Below are 22,801 nucleotides of genomic sequence, written 5' to 3' on the forward strand. Positions count from 1 at the left end.
TTAGTTATTTTAATTTATAAAATTTTGTAACTTATATTTTTTTTAATATTATATATAAAAAAATTTAATATTATTAATTATTACTATTTACTATTTTTTTAAAAAAAATTTGGGGGGGACCATGGCCACCTTAGGTCCCCCCGTGGATCCGCCACTGCTTGCTATGCTGTCCGCCTCAATGCACCCGGCCTCGAAAGCAAGGTTGCCGCCTGGGTGTGCCCTCTATAGTGCCTTCCACTACGCCTTGTGTTATGTTCGTGGAAATTGAAATCAAAAGTTTTTCGCTTTTTTAATATTTGCGGAATTGAATTTGAAAGCCTAGGAAAAAGGCAATTGTGGAAATTAAATGGTGAGACGGTTCTCGGCGGCGCCGTTGGCTGTGGCAAGGAGCTAATGCTGATTGAAACAATGTCGTTGTAGAGAATAATCTGCAGTGTTAATTTTTTGTAGAGGAGCTTGGATGTGAATAGATTATGTAACCCTGAGCTAAAGAAAATAGTGCACGGCTATGAAGCAGGTGAATTAAGGAAGAAGGTGAGGGTATTTTGGAGAATACGCTGTGGTTTATTTTGATTTTTGCAGATTTATATGGATTCTTCCCATTAATGCATGTTGAGAGAAGTGTTTCATGCTTCTGTTCTCCCTTTATAGGAAAAAAAAATTTGCACATTAATTTAATTATTTATAGATAAATTTTTAAATAATTTACTTGAAAATTAGTCATTTATGTATGTAAAAATGGGGAAAATTAGTTATTTATAATTCGATAAATTTGATTAAATCACTTACAATTTTTAATTGTTAACTTCACATGAAAATGACTGTACGTAAGTCTTTACCATTAGTTATATATTGCCGTTAACTTCATGTGAAATTTATACTTAAATAAAAAATACTGAAAATACTAAAAGAATTATAAAATATTTTTTTATTTAATATTGTAAAATTTATTATTATAATTATTGTTCACTATTTTTTATTCTAATTTATTATAATATATATTATTGTTTCTATTAGAAATGATAAATTAAATAAAAAATTAACTATAAATAATAATAAAAACATAATTAGTAAAAAATTAGAACTTAAAACAATAAACAAAATAAGATTATTGAGAATACTTATAAAGAATACTAAAATATATTATTTTATATGTTATTTTTATTTTAATAAATAAATATTAATTTTTATTATAAAAAATACTTAAAAAATTATCTATTTTTATATGTTGTTTTTAATTTAATAAATAAATATTAATTTTATTACAATAATAAAAAATTATAACATACTAAAATAGAGTATTATAAAAAATATTATATAAAAAATATACCAAGAGAAGTAAAAAAAGATTAAATATATTAAAAAAATAATATTATAATTTAATATTATATTTTTTAGTAATTAACTAATTATCAATTTAAAATTAATTTTAACTAATATTATCTAAATAATATTTATTTTATCAAAATCAATTTTAATATAGAATTGCCAAATATAAATCATATTGTCACAAACTCACTTTTACCCAAAATCAATTCTACAAAATCACTTTAATTCAAATTCCAATTTGACAAACACTAATCTAAATACACACTAAATTATCATCTAAGGACTTTCAATTATCAATTTTCTCTAAAATTAAGTATACATAAATTTTTACTATATATATATATATATTATTTTTATTTAAAAATTTCTTTTAAAATGAGAAGAATGATAAAATTTAAATTAAGTAATTAATCACGGCCAAATTTATAATTTTTATCATATATGAATGAAATTATCTTAGTTTAAAAATAATTAATTTTCACTTTTTTATTTATCTAAGTTTTGAGGATATGGGTTTGTATTACAATATTTTTGGGTGGGCTGTGGGTGCAGGCCATGTGGCCAAATCTAACAAAAAACCCATCAAAACCCTTTTCCAACCAAAAAAAAAAAAACCGATCATAAAATTGTTGCTTCAATTAAATCATCTCATGTACCGGTTCACAATTATATTTAATGTTGGGTCAAATTTAATAATACCAACAACTTGTGTCCAGCAGCAATCTAGACCCTACATCAAGGATCTTTGTGCATGGTGCTTTAAGGACCATATTATACTTTCCCCACCAAAGACATTCCCTTGAAACTACTCATGGTTCTGAAGTACTCTCGCAAAAGAAATTGACCGGGAAAGATAAAACACTAAAACACTAATCAAAGTGAAATATCGAAACATTTTTTCTATTTCTACATATCCACTACTTCCAGAAATGAGAGTTCAACTCAATTTGAAACACTGAGCTGGAATTTCACTCAAAAAAGGAACTGCAATGTCAAAACTCAACCACAAATCCACAATGGAAGTGATATACCTGCGACTTGCAAAGGTATAAACAGACAATATAATAAAGAAATTGTGATAAGAGGAGAAAGGCAGACAGTATGCACCTCAACTATTCTTGCTCACCATGCATTCGATGATTCAAGTGCCTTGTTATGATCCAGTTGCAATCAAATTAAGACCAAATGAGGGCTTATGCAATCTTGTAAGCACACAATAACACATCAAGTTTTGATACGTTAGCCTGGAAAGCCTCTCAGTGGTATATCTACCAGGAAGACAGTACTTTTTCTCCGCGACTAGGAACTTATGGAGTTCGAATAATTCTGACACCACCTAACTCAGGAAGATCTATGTCGGCTGGCACATTTAAGAACTTAAGCTTTTCAAGATTCCCAATAGAATGATGAACAGTGGATAAACCTTCACATTTTCCAAGATCAATGTGCTCAAGATTGGGTAGTCCTGTAAAATCTGGTGTGTTCTTAAGATTTTTGCAACTATAGAGGTCAAGAACCTTCAAAGAACTTAATTTGCATTTATGATCAAGATTGAGGGTGACCAACTTATCACAGTCACGGAAACTCAAGTAAGCAAGTTCTTTAAGATGTCCGATAGATGGATGGACTTGCACTAGGTTTGTGCATCCTGTGAGATCTAGCCGCTTAAGACTTGGGCACCCTTCAAAATTTGGCGTCTCCTTGAGCTCTTTTGAGTAACTCAAATCCACCCTTTCTAAACTTCGAAATACCTGGAAATAGAATCATTAGCTACCAACATGTCATTTTGTTATATTAAAATGTAAGACATTAAATGTTGGTGTAGAATCCTGAAGAGAAATACTAGGAACACAATAACATAAAGTTACTATATTTAATTTAACATCTACAATTTTTTATATGTAATATCTATAATTATATATTTATTACACCTAAAAATGATCATTATTTCAGCAATAATTAACAAATACAAAATAAAGAAAGTTTGGACTATTTTGGACAAATTTTTATTGTTTCTAAAATATTTTTTTTATGTTGAAAGATGTAAAAACATTTTCCCATTATGCCATTTTAAAACAAAATTGTGACAATTGCTTACTTCTTTCCACTGTTTCTTTAATAAAGGAAAAAAGATAAAAATAAAAATAAAAGGATGAGGAAGATATTAAACTACCTGACTGCCATTCCATAGCCGTTTGATGCGGCTGTTAGGCAAATTCAATTGAACAAGACGGTTATATGGTTCTAATGAAGGCAAAGAAGAGAAAGGATATCCGTCCCACAAAAGATACCGTAATTTGTTGGGAAGAGAAGTAAGCTTTCCCGAAAAATGCTGATTATATAATATGAGCAGTTCAAGATTTGTCATTTTTGACAATCCTTCGATGTTCAGATCTTCATGTTTGGAGATGGAGGTATCCTCATATAGAACTATGGCTTTAACTTTGCTTGCTTCCTGAAAAACGAGCATGAACATATTACCAAAAAACAAAAGCATATTTTTGACAGACTCAAAAAATGATCGCAAATACGAAACAAATGTAATTTTCTAATGATACAATTAAATTTGCCAGAGTGGAATGGTTACATTCTTTGACTCCAAGGTAGAGCTAAAGTCCTCGTAACGCCACAATCTACTCCGCGATGCTGGATTTTCTGGACATTCTTGACGAACAATTTCCTTTCCCATTTCTTGCAATAGATCATGCATATGAATTTCCTCCTCATTTTTTATAATGAGTGATTTGTCCATCAAAGCTTGAATCCCAATTCCAGCAAAAAATCCACAACAATTTAGAACTTCCATTACAAAATCTAGTTTCTTCCCATGAAAGAAACAAGCAATGTGCAAAAATATTTCTTTCTCTTCTTGGTCTAATCCATCAAAACTTATTTGAAGAATCTTTATAATTTCAAAAGATGACACTCTTGTCAATCTATCCAATCTATCCAAGGTATCTTCCCAGAAGGTTACATCACGGGATCGCAAAAAAGAAGCTAGTACTCTGATTGCCAACGGAAGACGATCAGCATATTCCAGTACTCTGAGAATCAACTCAGTATAGACCTCATAATTGGTAGCATCAGGACAAGCACTCAGGAACAGTTCACGAGCTTGAGCTTTATTCAACAATGGAATCTCGTAAATTTCATCTACTCCGTATGCAGTCAAAATATGTCTATTCCTGGTGGTTATGATAATCCTACTTCCGTTCCCAAGCATGTTACGATTTATAGCCAATAACTCCAACTGCCTTGGCACATCAACATTGTTAAGGACTATAAGGATCTTTTTCCCATAAAGCCTTCTTCTTAAGAAGCCAGACATTTCAAAAGGACTGTACATATCTGAAAGTTCTTCAATGAAAAATTGACAGAGGATTTGTTTCTGCAAAGCAGTAGCACCACCAACTCTGTAAACCTGGCTTACGTCCTGAATAAAACAAGCACCCTCAAATTCCTGAACGATTCTGTCATACAAAGCTAAAGCATGGGTTGTCTTTCCAGATCCACCCATGCCCAGTATTCCGAGCACTAAAACACAATCATCCTCTAATTTCAAAAGCTCTTCTAGCATAGCTAAACTGGATTGTATACCAACTGGACTGTGGCTACTAAGCCTCGAGAATTTAGGGCATAATCGTTCCACTGTCTGAATGATATTTCCAATCGCTTCAATCTCTGGCCTAAAAGGGAAAGATTAAAAAATAAGAAACCAAACATATATCTTTTCAAGATGATTTGTAATAGCTTAACTATGATAAACTAAGATGCAGACTCAGCCTGATTAAGCATGGAATGCTTAGTGGTTTGCACAAGATAAGTTATGGCTTGCCTAGAAATGATCAAGTTCCTGTAAAGTATGACTTTACTCACCTTGTAGATTAGTCATGTACTTCAAAGCTTCCCTCCACTTTTGAACCTTAAGGGGATGTTGTTTGAATTCCTTCGTATATGAAACAAACGCTTTCTCATAAGGGCCGGTTTGTCTTCGAACATCCCTAGGATGCACATCACAGAAAACTGGGATGACAGTTTGATTTAGTTCCCAGTGACAATCAACTATGGTAGCCATTTCCTCCAAAGAGCAAGTTGAGTCAGCATAATCTCTTGTGAAGACAACTATAAGAATCCTGGAATCTTTAATTACTTGGAGGTCCTGTGAAGGAATGGAGTCTCCTCTCTCAGTCTCCTTTTCACTCTTGAAGGTGGAAAATCCTTTCTTGGTGAGATAATGGTAAAGGTAGTCAATAAATGTGTAGGGAGTGTGGGTGCGTCTGAGACTGAGAAACACGTCATATTTGTTGGATTCCTGCAATGATGGTCTTCTTTCAGTGGATTCTGGATTTTTATGAGTAGATCTTGAAATTTGGAATTTATAAACCAGTGTGTCCCGCACGGCCTCAACTATTCTTTCAATCCCTTCGGCTTCAGCGCTGAAAGAGGAACAGAAATAATCTGTCATACCAAAACAGCAATAAGATCACTAATCTCTTGCAAAGAGAAAAACAATGGTTAGTTTATATACATACCGATCTCTTAAAATTAAACCTCTTAAATCGGTCAAATACGTCATAGCACTCTTCCATTTGTAGATCTTGTCAGGCTCTTCTTTGAATCTCTCCCTATGCGAATCAAACGCATCCTCGTATGCCCCAATTTGATATCGAACATCACATGGATCTACATCATAGAAAACTGGGAGAAGTTCCCGCTTCATCTCTTTGTGACAATCAACTATAGCGACCAGATCGTCCAAACACCAAGTTGAGCTAGCATAACCTTTTGAGAACACAACGATAGAAATCCGTGAACCTTTAATTGCTTGCAGGGGCTCTGATGAAATGCTTTCTCCTCTGTCTAAATGCACATCGTCTTTGAAGGCGAAAACACCTTCTTCCATGAGACGATGGTAAAGATGATCAATAAAACTTTTGCGGGTATCAGCACCTCTGAAACTCAGATACACATCATATTTATAAGCCCGCGGAGAAGACGAACTCCCCTCGGTCATAATTGACTTTGACTTCTGAGGAGCAAGATCGGAAGCTGAATATTCCTGGCTCAATCTTTGAGAGGATCCTGGATTTTCTAGCACGGCTAAATTGGATCGTATCCCAACTTGACTATGGTCAATCACTTCATTCTCTGGCCTGAAAGGGAAAGATTAAAAAGTAAGAAGCCAAACCAAAATGCAGACTCCGCCTGATTAAGCATGGAATAAGTAAGGGTTTTAACAAGATAACCCCGAAATCCTCAACATAGAACAGACTATGTAAAAGTATGGTTTAAATACGTACTCATCTCTTAGAAACACACTGAAATCAGGTTTTTCAACAAGATTTATGCAGCCTTGCAAATTTAAGAACTTAAGCTTAAGAGTCCCAATAGAATAATGAACAGTGGATAAACTTGTACATTCTCCGAGATCAAGGTGCTCAAGATTCGGTAGTCCTACTCCTGTAAAATCTGGCTTGGTTTCCGGTTTTTTGCAATCGTAGTTACATCCAACATCAAGATCGAGGATGACCAATCTACAACAGTTACGGAAACTCAAGTAAGCAAGTTCTTTAAGAAGTCCAATAGATGAATCCACTCGCACTAGATTTGTGCATCCTCTGAAATCTAGCCGCTTAAGACTTGGGCTCCCTTCAAAATTTGGCGTCTCCATGAGCTCTTTTGAGTAACTCAAATCCACCCTTTCCAAACTTGGGAAGATCTGTGAACACAATTATTAGCTACCGTGTCATTTTGTTATATTAAATCTCTTACCTTTGATACCATCCAGAGTTATAAAATGTATTTTATTGGTGTAGAATCCAAAAAGATATAAAAACAATTCCGCATTATACAATTAGAAAACAATATTATGTAACATAATTTACTTCTGATACATTATCAAGATTGTTTTATACTATCACTAAAGCATTAATGTAGAATATCACGGTTACATTTGGTGTAGAAGAAAACATGGGTCAAATAATGCCAAGATGCTCCAGATAAACGGGCCAGTCCTAATCCCCTGACTTAGGCGGGTCAGCTGACCCGTTTAACAACCCTAAATGTAGTGTACTCCTTAAATCCCATATGGCCTAATATAATATTTTATCTCAACATCATCATCCTGCGATATTGAGCTAATTTTTTTGTAAGTTTTTTACTGTTTAATATTGAGTCCTATAAGTTATTGCTTGCCTAATAGTTATGCAATAAGCCAGATATAGCGATTCTTCTAGAAAAAAGTGCAGCGAAGATAAAGCAAAAAGAACTATCCAGCAACTTGGTTTTGAGTATTCCTTAGTAGAAGATGCCCAAGGCTCTGTTGGGGGTATATGGATTTGTTGAAATAGAAATGATATGGATATCAGTATGGTAGAATCTCACAACCAAATGACCAATACATCCATGTGAAGATCAAAGAAACTGACAGGAAGGAATAGTTTTTATCAACTATTTATGTGGACCCTCACTATCAGAGAAGAAGAACCATATGGCCAAAGTTGTTGAACATAGCAAATTCAATAGATGGCTCATGGCTCATGGCGGGAGACTTTAATGAAATCAAGGACACGTCCGAAAAGAAGGGAGGAGCTTATATTGATATAAGGGCATGCAATGCTTTTGTGAACTGGATTAATAGTTGTGGGCTTATTGGCCTTGGATCCATAGGGTCGAGATATACTTGGAGAGGACCTAAATAGGAAGGCTATGACAGAGTATTTAAAAGATTAGACAGAGCTCTTGCAAATCAATGAAAGACCAAATTTTATGAAGTAGTGGTGAAAGTATTAACCAGAGCAAATTCTGACCGCCATCCCTTTCTCATCACCACGGAAAGAAACACTAGCAGTACCAGCTTTCCAAAATACTTTGAGGAATAGATGAGATAACCAGGACCATCTTACCACGACGCTTAACAATTTGGAGAAAAAACTGACTATATGGAATATAAATTGCTTTGGAAAGAGAAAAAAGAAAGCTCCTAAACATGCTATCAAGAATACAAAAAAGTCAAGCATATGGAAGGAACCATTCTTGAAAAAATTGGAGCGAAAGCTGACTAAGGAGTTAAAATGATATTCTAGACAAAGAGGAAGCATATTGGATGCAAAAATCAAGAGAGAAGTGGATAGTGGATGGAGGTAGAAATACAAGATTTTACCATACAAAGGCCATCATAAGAAGAAAGAAAAATAGAAATTTAAAGCTTAAAAATAGTAATGGAAGATGGATTGAGAATGAAGAATCGCTTGGAAAGCACAAAATCATGCATCTCAAGAGCCTCTACCAAGAAAAAGTAAGTATAGTTCCTTTTGAGCTCGATAGTCCTAATTTTGATTTTGGTGATTGCAGGACAATGATGGAAAACTCAAATATAGCAGAAGTCAAAAGAACAGTTTTCAGCATTGGATCCATGAAGGCCCAGAGAGTGATGGATTTTCCACGCTCATCTACAAAAGGAATTGAGATATCATGAAGGAAAAAGTGTTTGATTTCATTGTTTCTTGCTAGAATGAGCCAAAGCTCATTCAACAAGCTAACTCCACACTCACAGGTCTGATTCCAAAAATCAACAACCTGGAGTACATAAGTCAATTCAAACTGATCGCTTTGTGCAACATGAGTTATAAGATCATCTCTAAAATCTTTGTTGAAAGGATCAAGCCTCACTTGGAAAGCAGAATTGCAATCCATCAATCCAACTTCATACCAAGAAGGAAAATTCAGGATAATATCATTATTGCGAAGAAGTTTATGCACACGATGAAAAGAATGAAAGAAAAAAAAAGCAATTCGTGGCTATAAAGATAGATTTTGAGAAGGCGTATGGCAGGTTGAACTGGAATTTTATCAATATTAGATTGAAGGAATTCAAATTACTAGATAAGGTGATTGAGATTGCGATAAACTATATAACTAGCATGGTCTACAATGTACTATGGAATGGGAACAAGATAGAAGATTTTCAACCTAACAGAGGGTTAGACAAGGAGATCCGATATTCTCTTACCTCTTTGTTATATGCATGGATAAGTTATCTCATATCATAGATGAAAGGGTGTTTCAAGGATTGTGGAACCCAATTGGAGTTGGCAGATTGGGGCGAAAAATTTTACATATGATGTTTGCTGACGACTTACTCCTATTCGCAGAAGTTTTAATTGAATAGATGAAAATCATTAAAGAGAGATTATAAATATTTTGCAAGGCATCAGGCCTGAAGATCAATGAAGAGAAAACCTCAATAATGTTCTCCAAAAGCACCGATGCGATTACCTGAAGGAATATTGTGGGATTGGCCAATTACAAGGAACAAAAGGAACTCAGAAGGTACCTAGGATCGACAATCATCAATTGTAGGAAAGGTAAGGCAAAATTCAAGGATGCACTTAGAAGATTGCAGAGCAAATTGAAAGGATGGAAAGCTAAATGCTTATCACTGGCTGGAAGACTAACTCTAGCCTAATCCTTGATCAGTCTGTTTTTGAATTACCATATGTAGCACGATAGAATATTGAAAGGAATATGATAGGAAGTAGAGAAAATTCAGAGGAGTTTCATTTGGAGAGATGAAACCAACTACAAAAAGATGAATCTTAGAAGTTGGAAGACTTTATACCAACCTAAACATGAAGGAGGAATGGGATTCAGGAAGTTAACCTCTATGAATGATGCTTTCCTAGCCAAGGTCTTATGACAACTCCATGAGGACTCTAATCAACTCTGGACGAAAGTATTTCTCCACAAATACTGTGATGGGAATGGAGAGGAAAGCGAGGTGCATGCTAAAAGCACAAACTCAACCCTATGGAGAGAACTAATGAAGCTGAAACCTTTAATCTAGTCAAATTCTTTTAGAAGTATCAGGAATGGGCTATCCACCAAGTTCTGGACAGATCATTGGGTTGATGGAGAAGATACTTGGAAGCATAGGCACTGACACAGAACATTGACACAAACAATTTCATCTGGGAGTGAACTAATGAAAAAGGAAAGTGGAATTTAGAACTGTTTAAGAACAACCTACTTATTACAATAGTTCATAAAATTACTACTATTCCTCCACCACACTAAGATGATGATGACAACATAGGGTGGAAAACTTTAGAAGACAAGGAATTTTCAGTGGGATCTATTTTTAGGGCTATCATAATTAGACTAAACCAACGAGGAACAACTAGAGCAAAATATGAAAGTGGAAAGGAACTCAGAAAGCAAAAGTTTTTGTGTGGACTGCAATGTATAAAAGAACCCTAACTAACCAGAGGAAAGCCAAGATTTTTGGGGGTGATGAAAATTGCAACTACTATCACGGAGTGCAAGAAAACCTAATACATGCTCAGAGATTGTCAGAAGGCTTAAAACGAATAAATATCTTATGACATTAAGTATATAATTAAACAATAAATATGTTCTTAAGAAACTATGTTGAAAATCCAAATTACTGGTCAATCCTATTGTCTTTTTAAGACTAATTATAACAACAATAACAACAATACCAAAAACAACAATACCAAAAACAACAACAACAAAGCCTTGTTCTACTAGGTGAGGTTGGCTACATGAATCAAACGACATCATTGAGCTCTATCATGTATCATGTCTACAGAGAGACCATTTACATGTAGATCTCGTTTGACTATTTCATGGATAGTCTTCTTAGGTCTTCCTCTTCCTTTCACCCCTTGTTCATCTTCCATCTCATCCACCTTCCTGACTGGGTGCTCTATTGGTCTTCTTCTCATATGTCCAAACCACCTGAGATATGATTTTACCATTTTTCCCATAATAGGTGCTACTCTCTCTCTCTCTCTCTCTCTCTCTCTCTCTCTTTTATATCTCCATTCCTTATTCTATCCAATTGCGTATGACCACTCATCCATCTCACTCATCCATCTCAACATATTCATCTTTGCCACACTTAACTTATGTTCATGCTCCCCTTTGGCCGCTTAACACTCTGTACCATAAAACATAGCCGGTCTGATACTAGTGAGATAGAATTTACTTTTAAGTTTTAAAGGCACTTTTTTGTCGCCTATAAAATCAGACGCACTCTGCCATTTTGACCAACCTACTTGAATCCTATGATTTACATCCTATTCAATCTCTCCATTATCTTGTATGATGCACCCAAGATACTTAAAACGTTTAACTTTTCACAGGATATTTTTTACACGTGAGCATCATTCATAGCTTTTCTATATGATTTATATGGTGATTTGTTGATTTTCTATAAGATTTAAGTGATTTACACCCTTCGTTGTTACATTATATTGTTTACAGGTAGCATTTGAGCAAAGACTTGGAAAAATTCTTGAAGAAGAAGCTCACTATCCCTCTTTGGCAAGGTGGCGCTAAACACCGCTCGCGCCGGATAGCACGAACTCCCCATTCTTCTCAAGATAGGTGGCGCTAAACGACACATCACTAGCATTTAGCACCGGGTTTTTAGAAAACGAGCATAACTTTGTGGGATAAGTGGCGCTAAATGCCACATCACCAGCGTTTATTGCGGGCAGCAAACTCACGCGTGGTCCCCATGTCTGCCACAATCAACACGGAAGAGATTTCCTTATTCAATTAAAAATAAAACAAATAGAAAAGATATTACTAGGATTACTTAGTTTTATTTTGGAATCAATTAGGATTTGACATAAAAAGGAAAAAGATTTTTCCTGCGGGATCTTCTCTTCTTCGGCACATTTTTCAGTTTACGCACTTTTTACACTTTAGGATTTTTCTCTGCATCATGAACCATTAAACATCCATTATTAAGGTTAGGAGCTCTATTTAATTTAATGGATTAATAGTATTTGTTTTCCTATACTTGATTAACGTATTAATTTCTGTTTAAGAATTGGTTTCGTTCTTCATCATAAGGATTAGAGTATATTGAAAAATAACCTTAATCTAATTTGAATTCTTTTAAATTTTGGAAAAGTTAAATCATTAGAATTAAAGCTTGAAACTCTTTCTCACAATTTTTCAATTATCTGGATTTAATGTGATACGTGACATATAGTCAGATTATTTCTAGGTTCTTAGGAATTATGTGACTTATAAACCAAAATGTGAACTTAACAATTTAACACAACTAATTGATCAAGGAATTGACAGTTGGTTGGATTAGAAGACATTGAATTGCCCAAAAATTGGAATTCAATCACTTAGGATTTTTCATGAACTAAATCTTTGTACGATCAATGTAGTTGACGATAATTGTTGATCCGAAAATCTAAACATCTTCAAAACCTTAACTCTCTTCTCATACTATTTTCTCACACGTTTATTGTTTGCATTCTTCAATTTACTATCTTTTATGCTGTTTGATATTCAAAACTCTTAATTTCACTTGTCTAACTAGAATGATCAGTCAACCATTGCTTGCTCAGTCTATTAATCCTCGTGGGATTGACACTTACTTACTGTGAGTTTATTACTTAGTACGACCGGGTGCACTTGCCGGTAGTTTGGGTTGAAAAATTCGCATTAGTTTTTCCCAATCTTAACCTCTGTATTAGGGTATTCCCTTCGGTGGCCGAACTTACATTCCATGTATTCCGTCTTGCTACCGCTTATGCACAGACATATACTTTTAGAACTTCTCTCCATAAATCAAACTTCTTATTTAGGTGTTTCCTTAACTCTCCCATAAGGATGATATCATTAACAAAAAACATGCACCATGACACAGGCTCTTGGATATGCTCTCTGAGTACTTCCAAGACTAATGTGAAAAGGTATAAACTTAAGGATGATTCCTGGTGTAATCTTATACCAATAGAAAATTTCTCTATCGCACCACTTTGAGTCTTCACACTAGTTATAACCCCATCATACATGTCTTTAATTGCACGAATATATGCGATCCTTACTCTCTTTTTTTCCAAACCTTTCCATAAGACCTCCATTGGCACCTTATCGTACGCTTTTTTCAAATCAATAAACACCATATGTAGATCTCTTTATTACTACGATACCTCTCTATCATCTTTATTAACAGGTATGTAGTTTCAGTGATGGATCCGCCTGGCATAAAACAAAATTGGTTCTCTATTACTTGTATCTCTTGTCTCAGCCTCCATTCTATCACTCTTTTTCATAACTTTATGGTATGACTCATGAGCTTGATCTCTCTATAGTTTTTGTAACTCTGTATATCTCTCTTATTCCTTTAGATAGTGTTCATACCCTAGGCCAAGCTATACGGTTCGGGTTGGACGACGTCAGAACGACCGACTTCTTAAAGATTGGTCGTCACCGACCTCTTCATAAAGAGCTCGGACAAACTTGCCATTAAGGCCCAAGCAGGCCCAAAACAGAAGAACGTAACCCACTCTAAAGGCGGCTGGCCTAAAAGATAGGAGACCTCGCTCAAAGATAAGATAAGATAACTAACTTATCTTATCTCAAAAGGTCACTCCACACTACTATAAATACACTGGAGCACCCAAGTATAACTCATACTCTGATTCTACACAAAAACCTGCCTAAAGCACGTGCTAACTTAAGCATCGGAGTCTCTTGTAGGTACCACCACCCTCCGGTGTTTAAGGATCAGCAGCACTACCAGATCCAGCAAGTCGGACACAACAGCTCCGACCACCATCAGAAGGTCTCATCCGAGATCGACCTTCAGTTTTAGGTAACCCTCGGAATATGGACGCCGTTGCCGGAGAACTTGGAAGTCATTCCGTCATCATGGCAGACAACCCTGACAATGATCATAACTCCGGCTTCGAAGAAAGAACGCCGCTTAAAAACACGGATGCTACATCAAAGGATACACCTCAACCTAAGGGAGACAAGCAGTCTCCAAACACAGAAATTTTAGATGTCCTTCGTGAACAGCAGGATAGCCTCAAACAGCTCGAACAAGAGGCCAAGCATCAGCAGGAAGCCAAAAGGGACCTCCGGAGAGAAACAAGACGGTGTCGAGAGCTAGAGGACAAGCTCCTAAAGCTCAAGGCCGACCTCAAAACCAAGACCACTCGATCCAGTCGTGAAGATAGCCCTCACACCAAGACCCATTCACTAAAGAGATCATGAAAGCTAAAGTCCCAAAGGACTTCAAAGCTCCCGACATGACCCCATACGACGGTACGTCTGATCCAAGCCATCATCTCAGCAATTTCAGAAGCAGGATGTATCTCACGGACGCTTCAGATACAATTCGTTGCAAAGCTTTTCCAACCACTCTGACTAAAACAGGAATAAAGTGGTTCGACAGTTTGCCTCCAAGATCAATCACAAGTTTTGATGACCTTGCTAAAAAGTTCCTTGCCAGGTTTTCCATCCAAAAAGTTAAAGCCAAACATGCTCTAAGCCAAAAATGGCAGGGGGGACTGTTTATACCCTGGACCGAGCTATACGGTTCGGGTTGGACGACGTCAGAACGACCGACTTCTTAAATATTGGTCGTCACCAACCTCTTCATAAAGAGCTCGGACAAACTCGCCATTAAGGCCCAAGCAGGCCCAAGACAGAAGAACGCAACCCACTCTAAAGGCGGCTGACCTAAAGGAAACCTCGCTCAAAGATAAGATAAGATAACTAACTTATCTTATCTCAAAAGGTCAATCCACACTACTATAAATACACTGGAGCACCCAAGTATAACTCATACTCTGATTCTACACAAAAATCTGCCTAAAGCACGTGTTAACTTAAGCATCAGAGTCTCTTGAAGGTACCACCACCCTCCGGTGATCAAGGATTAGCAGCACTACCAGATCCAGCAAGTCAAACACAACAGCTCCGACCACCATCAGAAGGTCTCATCCGAGATAGACCTTCAGTTTCAGGTAACCCTCGGAACAGATAGGTACCAAGGTGCTTTGTCTCCACTCATATGGCATCTTCTTTAACCTTAAAATCTCATTAAAAAACTTGGTTAACCAACTGATGCCTTTCTTTCCAAGACCCTTACAAACTTCAATTGGAATATTATTGGGTCCTATTTTCCTGTCATTTTTCATCTGCTTTAGAGCCTTTTTTTACCTCAAAGGCTAGAATTCTTTGATAGTAGTTGAAGTTTTGATCTTTTTCCCTCGTGCATAACCGACTAAGACTCAGAAGAGTCTTCTGTCTTTCATTAAATAACTCGTAGAAATAACTCTTTCACCTTTCATTGATCTTCACATCTTGAGCCAAAACCTCTCCGTTTTATCCTTTATGCACTTAACATGATCTAAATCTCTCGTTCTTTTTTCACTACTCTTTGCGATTATATATATACATTTTTCTCCTTCCTTTGTACCTAAAGACTGGTAGATATCTTCGTATGCTCTTATTTTTACTTCACTTACTGCTATTTTTTTCTCTTTCTTAGCAGTCTTATATTTTTTTCAATTATTTGTATTGTGGCACAAAGACCATTCTTTAAAGCACTCCTTTTTTGCCTTTATCTTTTCTTGTACACTTGTATTCCATAACCAGGACTCCTTATCTCTTGGTCATATCCCTCTAGATTCACCAAAACTTTCTTTTGCTGTTCTTCTAATAACTTATGACATCTCCCTCCACATCTCCTCTGCGCTTCCATCATTTTTCCATTTTGCTTCTTCTCCTACCTGTCTTAGGAAGCTTCTTTGTTCCTCACCTTTCATCCACCACCACCTCATCCTTGGGTTCTTTGTATAATCTCTTTTCCTCAACTTTTGCTTAACGCAAAAATTCACGACGAGCATCTTATATTGTGTTGTTAAATTTTCTCTCAGAATAATTTTACAATTAGTGCAAAATTTCTGGTCGACTCTCCTCAATAAGAAGAAATCGATTTGAGAGCTTGTCATGCCACTCCTATAGGTTATAATATGTTTGTCTCTCTTTTTAAAATATGTATTTGCAATGAGAATGTCAAAAGTTGAAGAAAAGTCTAAAATAGTTTTACCCTCGGTATTGACCACCACGAAACCATGGCTTCCGTGAATACTTCCATATCCAGTCACTTCTCTTCTAACATGGCCATCTAAATCTCCTCCTAAGAAGATCTTATCTCTCGAAAGTATGTCATGGAGCAAACTCTCTAAATCCTCCAAAAACCTTATCTTGTGTTGCTCGTTTGAACCCACTTGCAGTGCACAGACGCTAATCACATGAAAAGTACCTCCTTCTACCACAAGTTTGATAGAGATGATCCAATCACCCACTCTCTTGACATCCATTACGTCCTTCTTGCACTGCTTATCCACAATAATACCTATCCCATTTCTTTTCTTCACATTTCCTATATACCAAAGTTTGAACCCAGAGGTATCAAACTCCTTAACTTTTGCACCAACCTATTTTGTTTCTTGAATGCACATGATATCAATCTTCTTCCTTGTCATGGTATCTACCACCTTCATGAGTTTTCCTATTAGAATGCCTATGTTTCATGTTCTAAATTTCAACCTTCTGTCGCTCCAACCTTTACCTTTTTCTTTTTCTTTGTAAACTAGCTTATTTACCCTCATCTATTCACAAAAATACGAGAAGCCTTATTCATTTAACACAATACCCAGGCACCGATGCAGCAGCTCTTGCTCATTTGACACTGTACACGAACTATACAGCGCATTACTTCCGAGCAATGACCTAACTTTAACGCAATAACGTCTTTAATCCATGTCATGAAAATTCGACTAAGTTTTATGTTAATTATTAAAAGCCTAACATAATCCTTCTCCTTTATCTGGGTTTAGAACCGGTTATATATCGCAAGCGTTGCACAAGCATAGTTTTTTTTTAAACTAATTATATTCATTATTTTCAAAGAATAAAATCTCTCTCTTTGGTTAGAAAAGAAAAAAAAACATATAATCTATGCAGCTGCCCTGAAAAGAATTGAGAATATTTTTTATTTACAAAAAAAAAATATAATAAAAATAAAATAAAATAAAACGATGCAGCTTTTTTCTAATAATATCTTTTAAATTATTTCATTTTTGTTTATTCTATCTAAAGTTTTTTATGCCGCTTGCAAAAAAATAATTGAGATAATTATTTCTTAAAAATGGATCCTTTCAATTTTTTTTTTTAGAAAAATTATGCTAAAGGACTACTAAAAAGATTTAATTATTAAAAAAGACTTTTAATATTAAAATTATTAAAAAAATAAAATATTTTTATAATATTTAAGAAGAAGAACCAAATCTTTTTATAAAGAAATAAATATATCCTTAACTATTTATTTATTTATTTTTTATAATTTTTAATATATGCTATTTGATCCTTAACACTATATAGATATGTATAAATATTCACTTTGAATTAATTAGTTAATTGATTTAAAAAAATTACTTTAAAAAATTGTTAAGAAAATTTAATTATTAAAATATTGATTCTTAACTATTTTTTATTTATTTTTTATAAATTTTATATTAACAATTTTTATTTTTTCTAAAATTTTAGTAATTTTTATTATTTATTTATTTTTTACTTTTATAATCTTTTGTCTTTTTCTCGTTAGATAAAGATCACAAAAACAAAAAAATAATAAAAATAAATAATTAATAAAAATTACTAAAATTTTAAGAAAAATAAAATTTATTAACATAAATATTATAAAAAATAAATAAAAAAATAATTAAAGATATATTTATTTCTTTATAAAAAGATTTAGTTCGTTTTTTTAAATATTATAAAAAGATTTGGTCATTTTTAATAATTTTAGTATTAAACGTTCTTTTTAATAATTAAATCTTTCTAACAGTCCTTTAAAATAATTTTTTTTATTTTTTTTAACAATTGAGGGAGTAAAATGTGATCTCTCACCATTAATTATTATAAGTAGGACAAAGAAAAAACATGAAAGAGAGTTCATTGAAAGATTATAGATCACACTTTACTTTCTCAATTTTTTTTAACAATTGAGAAGATTCATTCTCATTATTCTTTCCACTGTTTCTGTTATTAAGGGGAAAAAAATAAAAAATAAAAATAAAAAGAAGATGAAGAAGATATTAAACTACCTGGCGGCCATGCCAAAGCCTTTTGATGCGGCTGTTAGGCAAATTCAACTGAACAAGACTGTTGTACGGTTCAAATGAAGGCAAAGAAGAGAAAGGATATCCATCCCACAAAAGATACCGTAATTTGTTGGGAAGAGAAGTAAGCTTTCCTGAGAAATGCTCATGAAATAATATGAGCATTTTAAGATTTGTCATTTTTGACAACCCTTCGATGTTCAGATCTTCATGTTTGGAGATGGAGATATCCTCATATAGAACTATGGCTTTAACTTCGCTTGCTTCCTGCAAAACGAACATAAACATGTTACCAAAAAAAAAAAAAGCATATTTTTGACAGCCTCAAAAAATGATCGCAAGTACGAAACAAATGTAATTTTCTAATGATACAGTTAAATTCGCTAGAGTGGAATTGTTACATTCTTTGACTTCAAGGTAAAGCTAAAGTCCTCGTAACGCCACAATCTACTCCACGATACTGGATTTCCAAGACATTCTTGACGGACAATTTCCTTTCCCATTTCTTGCAATAGATCATGCATATGAATTTCCTCTTCCTCATTTTTTATGAGTGATTTGTCTATCAAAGCGTGAATCCCAATTCCAGCAAAATATCCACAACAATTTAGAACTTCCTTTACAAAATCTAGCTTCTTCCCATGAAAGAAACAAGCAATGTGCAAAAAGATTTCTTTCTCTTCTTGGTCTAATCCATTGAAACTTATTTGAAGAATCTTTATAATTTCAAAAGATGGCACTCTTCTCGATCTATTCAAGGTATCTTCCCAGAAGGTTACATTACGGTATCGCAAAAAAGAAGCTAGTACTCTGATTGCCAACGGAAGACCACCAGCATATTCTAGTACTCTGGGAATCAACTCAGTATAGCCCTCATCATTGGTAACATCGGGACAAGCACTCAGGAACAGTTCACGAGCTTCATCTTCATTCAATAATGGAATCTCGTAAATTTCATCTACTCCATATGCAGTCAAAATATGTCTATCCCTGGTGGTTATGATAATCCTACTTCCGTTCCCAAGCATGTTACGATTTATAGCCAATGACTCCAACTGCCTTGGCACATCAACATTCTCAAGGACTATAAGGATCTTTTTCCCATAAAGCCTTCTTCTTAAGAAGCCAGACATTTCAAAAGGACTGTACATATCTGAAAGTTCTTCGTTTAAAAATTGACAGAGGACTTGTTTCTGCAAAGCAGTAGCACCACCAAATCTGTAAACCTGGCTTACGTCCTCAATAAAACAAGCACCCTCAAATTCCTGAACGATTCTGTCATACAAAGCTAAAGCATGGGTTGTCTTTCCAGATCCACCCATGCCCCAAACTCCGAGAACTAAAACACAATCATCCTCTAATTTCAAAAGCTTTTCTAGCATGGCTAAACTGGATTGTATACCAACTGGACTGTGGCTACTAAGCCTTGAGAATTTAGGGCATAATCGTTCCACTATCTGAATGATATTTCCAATCGCTTCAATCTCTGACCTAAAAGGGAAAGATTAAAAAATAAGAAACCAAACATATATCTTTGCAAGATGATTTGTAATAGCTTAACTATGATAAACTAAGATGCAGATTCTGCTTAAGCATGGAATGCTTAGTGGTTTGCATAAGATAAGTTATGACTTGCCTAGAAATGATCAAGTTCCTGTAAAGTATGGTTTAGATACTTACCAATCTTTTAGACTTATATCTTGTAGATTAGTCATGTACTTCAAAGCTTCCCTCCACTTTTGAACCTTAAGGGGATCTTGTTTGAATTCCTTCGTATATGAAACAAACGCTTTCTCATAAGGGCCGGTTTGTCTTTGAACATCCCTACGATCCACACCACAGAAAACTGGGATGACAGTTTGATTTAGTTCCCGGTGACAGTCAACTATGGTAGCCATTTCCTCCAAAGAGCAAGTTGAGTCAGCATAATCTCTTGTGAAGACAACTATAAGAATCCTGGAATCTTTAATTACTTGGAGGTCCTGTGAAGGAATGGAGTCTCCTCTCTCAGTCTCCTCTTCACTCTTGAAGGTGGAAAATCCTTTCTTGGTGAGATAATGGAAAAGGTAGTAAATAAATGTGTAGGGAGTGTGAGTGCGTCTGAGACTGAGAAACACGTCATATTTGTTGGATTCCTGCAATGATGGTCTTCTTTCAGTGGATTCTGGATTTTTATGAGTAGATCTTGAAATTTGGAATTTATAAACCAGTGTGTCCCGCACGGCCTCAACTATTCTTTCAATCCCTTCGGCTTCAGCGCTGAAAGAGGAACAGAAATAATCTGTCATACCAAAACAAGAATAAGATCACTAATCCCTTGCAAAGGGAAGAACAATGGTTAGTTTATATACATACGGATCTCTTAAAGCAAAACCACTTAAATCGGCCAAATACGTCATAGCACTCTTCCATTTGTAGATCTTGTCAGGCTCTTCTTTGAATCTCTCCCTATGCGAATCAAACGCATCCTCGTATGCCCCACTTTGATATCGAACATCACGTGGATCTACATCATAGAAAACTGGGAGAAGTTCCTGCTTCATCTCTTTGTGACAATCAACTATAGCGACCAGATCGTCCAAACACCAAGTTGAGCTAGCATAACCTCTTGAGAACACAACGATAGAAATCCGTGAATCTTTAATTGCTTGCAGGAGCTGTGATGAAATGATTTCTCCTATGTCTAAATGCACATCGTCTTTGAAGGCCAAGATACCTTCTTCCATGAGCCGATGGTAAAGATGATCAATAAAACTTTTGCGGGTATCAGCACCTCTGAAACTCAGATACACATCATATTTATAACCTCGCGGAGAAGACGAACTCCCCTCGGTCATAGTTGACTTTGACTCCGGAGGAGGATGATCGCAAGTTGAATCTTCCTGCTGGCTCAGGGAGCTGCCTTGGCTGACATTTGAATCCAGAGAATGAAGAGAAGCTGAATCTTCCTGGCTCAACCTGCTGCCTTCCTTGCCCACCGGTTCATCTTTGATGTTGTTGGAATCTGAATCTTGGTAACCCAGCAGAGCCCGGAACTTGCTGCCGAGTAAGGGTCTCAAATTGAGTAAGATGCCTGATATGAATAAACCAAAAACTATACCTGATATGAAACTAGCATTAGTAGAAACTGATGGCGTCTCGCCTGGCTCCATTCTTTCTCTTTCAACACACTTTGCACCTATCTTCACCTCAAAATTCACATAAATCTACTCAATTGATTATCTCACACAGACAAAACAGATATCGACATTGACTACTTTCAAGACTGAAATTCTTGGCGACAAAATTGAAACTTTAATGATATTTTTTTCAAAAATGTTCTCCCTCTAACTTTTTAAATTCTAAGTCTAACTCCACCTTTTCTTTTACTCCCAAATCATGACTCCCTCTCCCGCAACTTCTATCTCCACCGCCACCACCAGCACCGTCGTCGTGGCAAGACGATTTTGCCGATGATTTCGAGTCACTCAGCTTCGCCTCCACGACCGCCACCACAAACCATCGCCGACATCAAGCGCAGCACAAGCTTCGGACAGAGAGAGGCAGCGTCGCAGACTTGCATTGGAGCAGCGAGTAGAGAGATCAAAGAAGAGGGTGGAAGAGGACCGAAGAGGTGAGACAGTGTTGACTGAAGAAGAAATTTGAGAAGAAAAAGAGGAACGGGAAAAGAAATATTGGACTTGTTTAGGGGCCATTTTAAAAAGATATTTTTTAATGATTTTTTATTTAAAAAGATCTTTTATAAAAGAGTACAGTATCGTTTTCTTTTCAACGTTTTGAGTAAATTTTATTTGTATCTTTAACGTTTAAATTGTCCTATTCGTATCTTTAATGTTTGTAAAAGTAATTCAATGTTATCAATTACACATCACGAATGCTTTAGTTTGAGTTTTAAAAAATCTCTTCTTGAAGTTAGAATACAAATGTCTGGAATAGAATCGATGATCCACTTCAAAAAATATCTCATCAAAAGTTGAAACTAATTCCTACAATATTTACATAATTCACTTTTCTAAGGACATAATTGAATCTAAACACAAATAGTGAGTATAATATTAAAATCGAACATATCCAAGTGAGACTTAATTGAGAATGAATACATCCAAGTGAGAATAATTGAAAAATATAATCTGATTCATTAGTATAATTGATAGTAGGATAACATTAAATCACTTTTATAAACGTTAGGGATACAAATAGAACGATTTAAATGTTGGGAAAAGCTCTGAATACAAGCCATTAGGGCTTGTATGCTTTACAAGTTCATTAAACAATAAAATCAAATTACGCGCTACTCCACGTACGACGCGCTACATCCCTTCTTCTTCTCCTTCTTTTTCGATCGTTCTTTTCTCCTCCTTTCTCACTGGTTTGTTCTTCGTCGTTGACGTTAGTTCCTCCACATACTGTTACGGCACGTTTTCATTGCACATTCTTCTTCTTCTTGCTGCACGTTCTTCTTCCTCTTCCTCTTCTTCTTCTTCTTTTCTTTTGTTTTT

General features: G+C 35.2%; 2 protein-coding genes across 2 annotated transcripts; both read right to left on the reverse strand.

Annotated features, from left to right (window-relative positions):
* Positions 1-1,939: 1,939 nt before the first annotated feature.
* LOC112707223 (disease resistance protein Roq1) lies at positions 1,940-5,124 on the reverse strand. Its single transcript, XM_025758881.3, has 4 exons — positions 5,108-5,124; positions 3,917-5,015; positions 3,503-3,784; positions 1,940-3,080 (listed from the first exon to the last, which is right to left on the reverse strand). The coding sequence occupies exons 1-4, from the start codon at positions 5,122-5,124 to the stop codon at positions 2,637-2,639; spliced, it is 1,842 nt and encodes a 613-aa protein (XP_025614666.2). The 3' UTR covers positions 1,940-2,636.
* Positions 5,125-5,197: 73 nt separating this feature from the next.
* Positions 5,198-21,969, reverse strand: LOC112707224 (disease resistance protein Roq1). The gene is made up of 7 exons (XM_025758882.3): positions 20,658-21,969; positions 19,983-20,561; positions 18,704-19,793; positions 18,288-18,569; positions 6,630-7,048; positions 5,862-6,482; positions 5,198-5,765 (listed from the first exon to the last, which is right to left on the reverse strand). The coding sequence occupies exons 1-7, from the start codon at positions 21,452-21,454 to the stop codon at positions 5,198-5,200; spliced, it is 4,356 nt and encodes a 1,451-aa protein (XP_025614667.3). The 5' UTR covers positions 21,455-21,969.
* Positions 21,970-22,801: the final 832 nt, after the last annotated feature.

The sequence above is a fragment of the Arachis hypogaea genome, chromosome 8 (assembly GCF_003086295.3).
Source record: "Arachis hypogaea cultivar Tifrunner chromosome 8, arahy.Tifrunner.gnm2.J5K5, whole genome shotgun sequence".
Classification (NCBI taxonomy): Eukaryota; Viridiplantae; Streptophyta; class Magnoliopsida; order Fabales; family Fabaceae; genus Arachis; species Arachis hypogaea.

Excerpts from the sequence above, each read along its gene's own strand:
- LOC112707224 (XM_025758882.3), bottom strand. The coding sequence starts at position 21,454 with ATGGAGCCAGGCGAGACGCCATCAGTTTCTACTAATGCTAGTTTCATA. Across the intron at positions 7,049-18,287 it reads GGCTTTGGCATGGCCGCCAG|ATCTTCCCAAGTTTGGAAAG; the intron begins GTAGTTTAATAT and ends TTGTGTTCACAG. Across the intron at positions 6,483-6,629 it reads AGTGTGTTTCTAAGAGATGA|GCCAGAGAATGAAGTGATTG; the intron begins GTACGTATTTAA and ends TTTCCCTTTCAG.
- LOC112707223 (XM_025758881.3), bottom strand. Across the intron at positions 3,785-3,916 it reads CTACCTTGGAGTCAAAGAAT|GAAGCAAGCAAAGTTAAAGC; the intron begins GTAACCATTCCA and ends CTCGTTTTTCAG. Across the intron at positions 3,081-3,502 it reads GGCTATGGAATGGCAGTCAG|GTATTTCGAAGTTTAGAAAG; the intron begins GTAGTTTAATAT and ends TTCTATTTCCAG.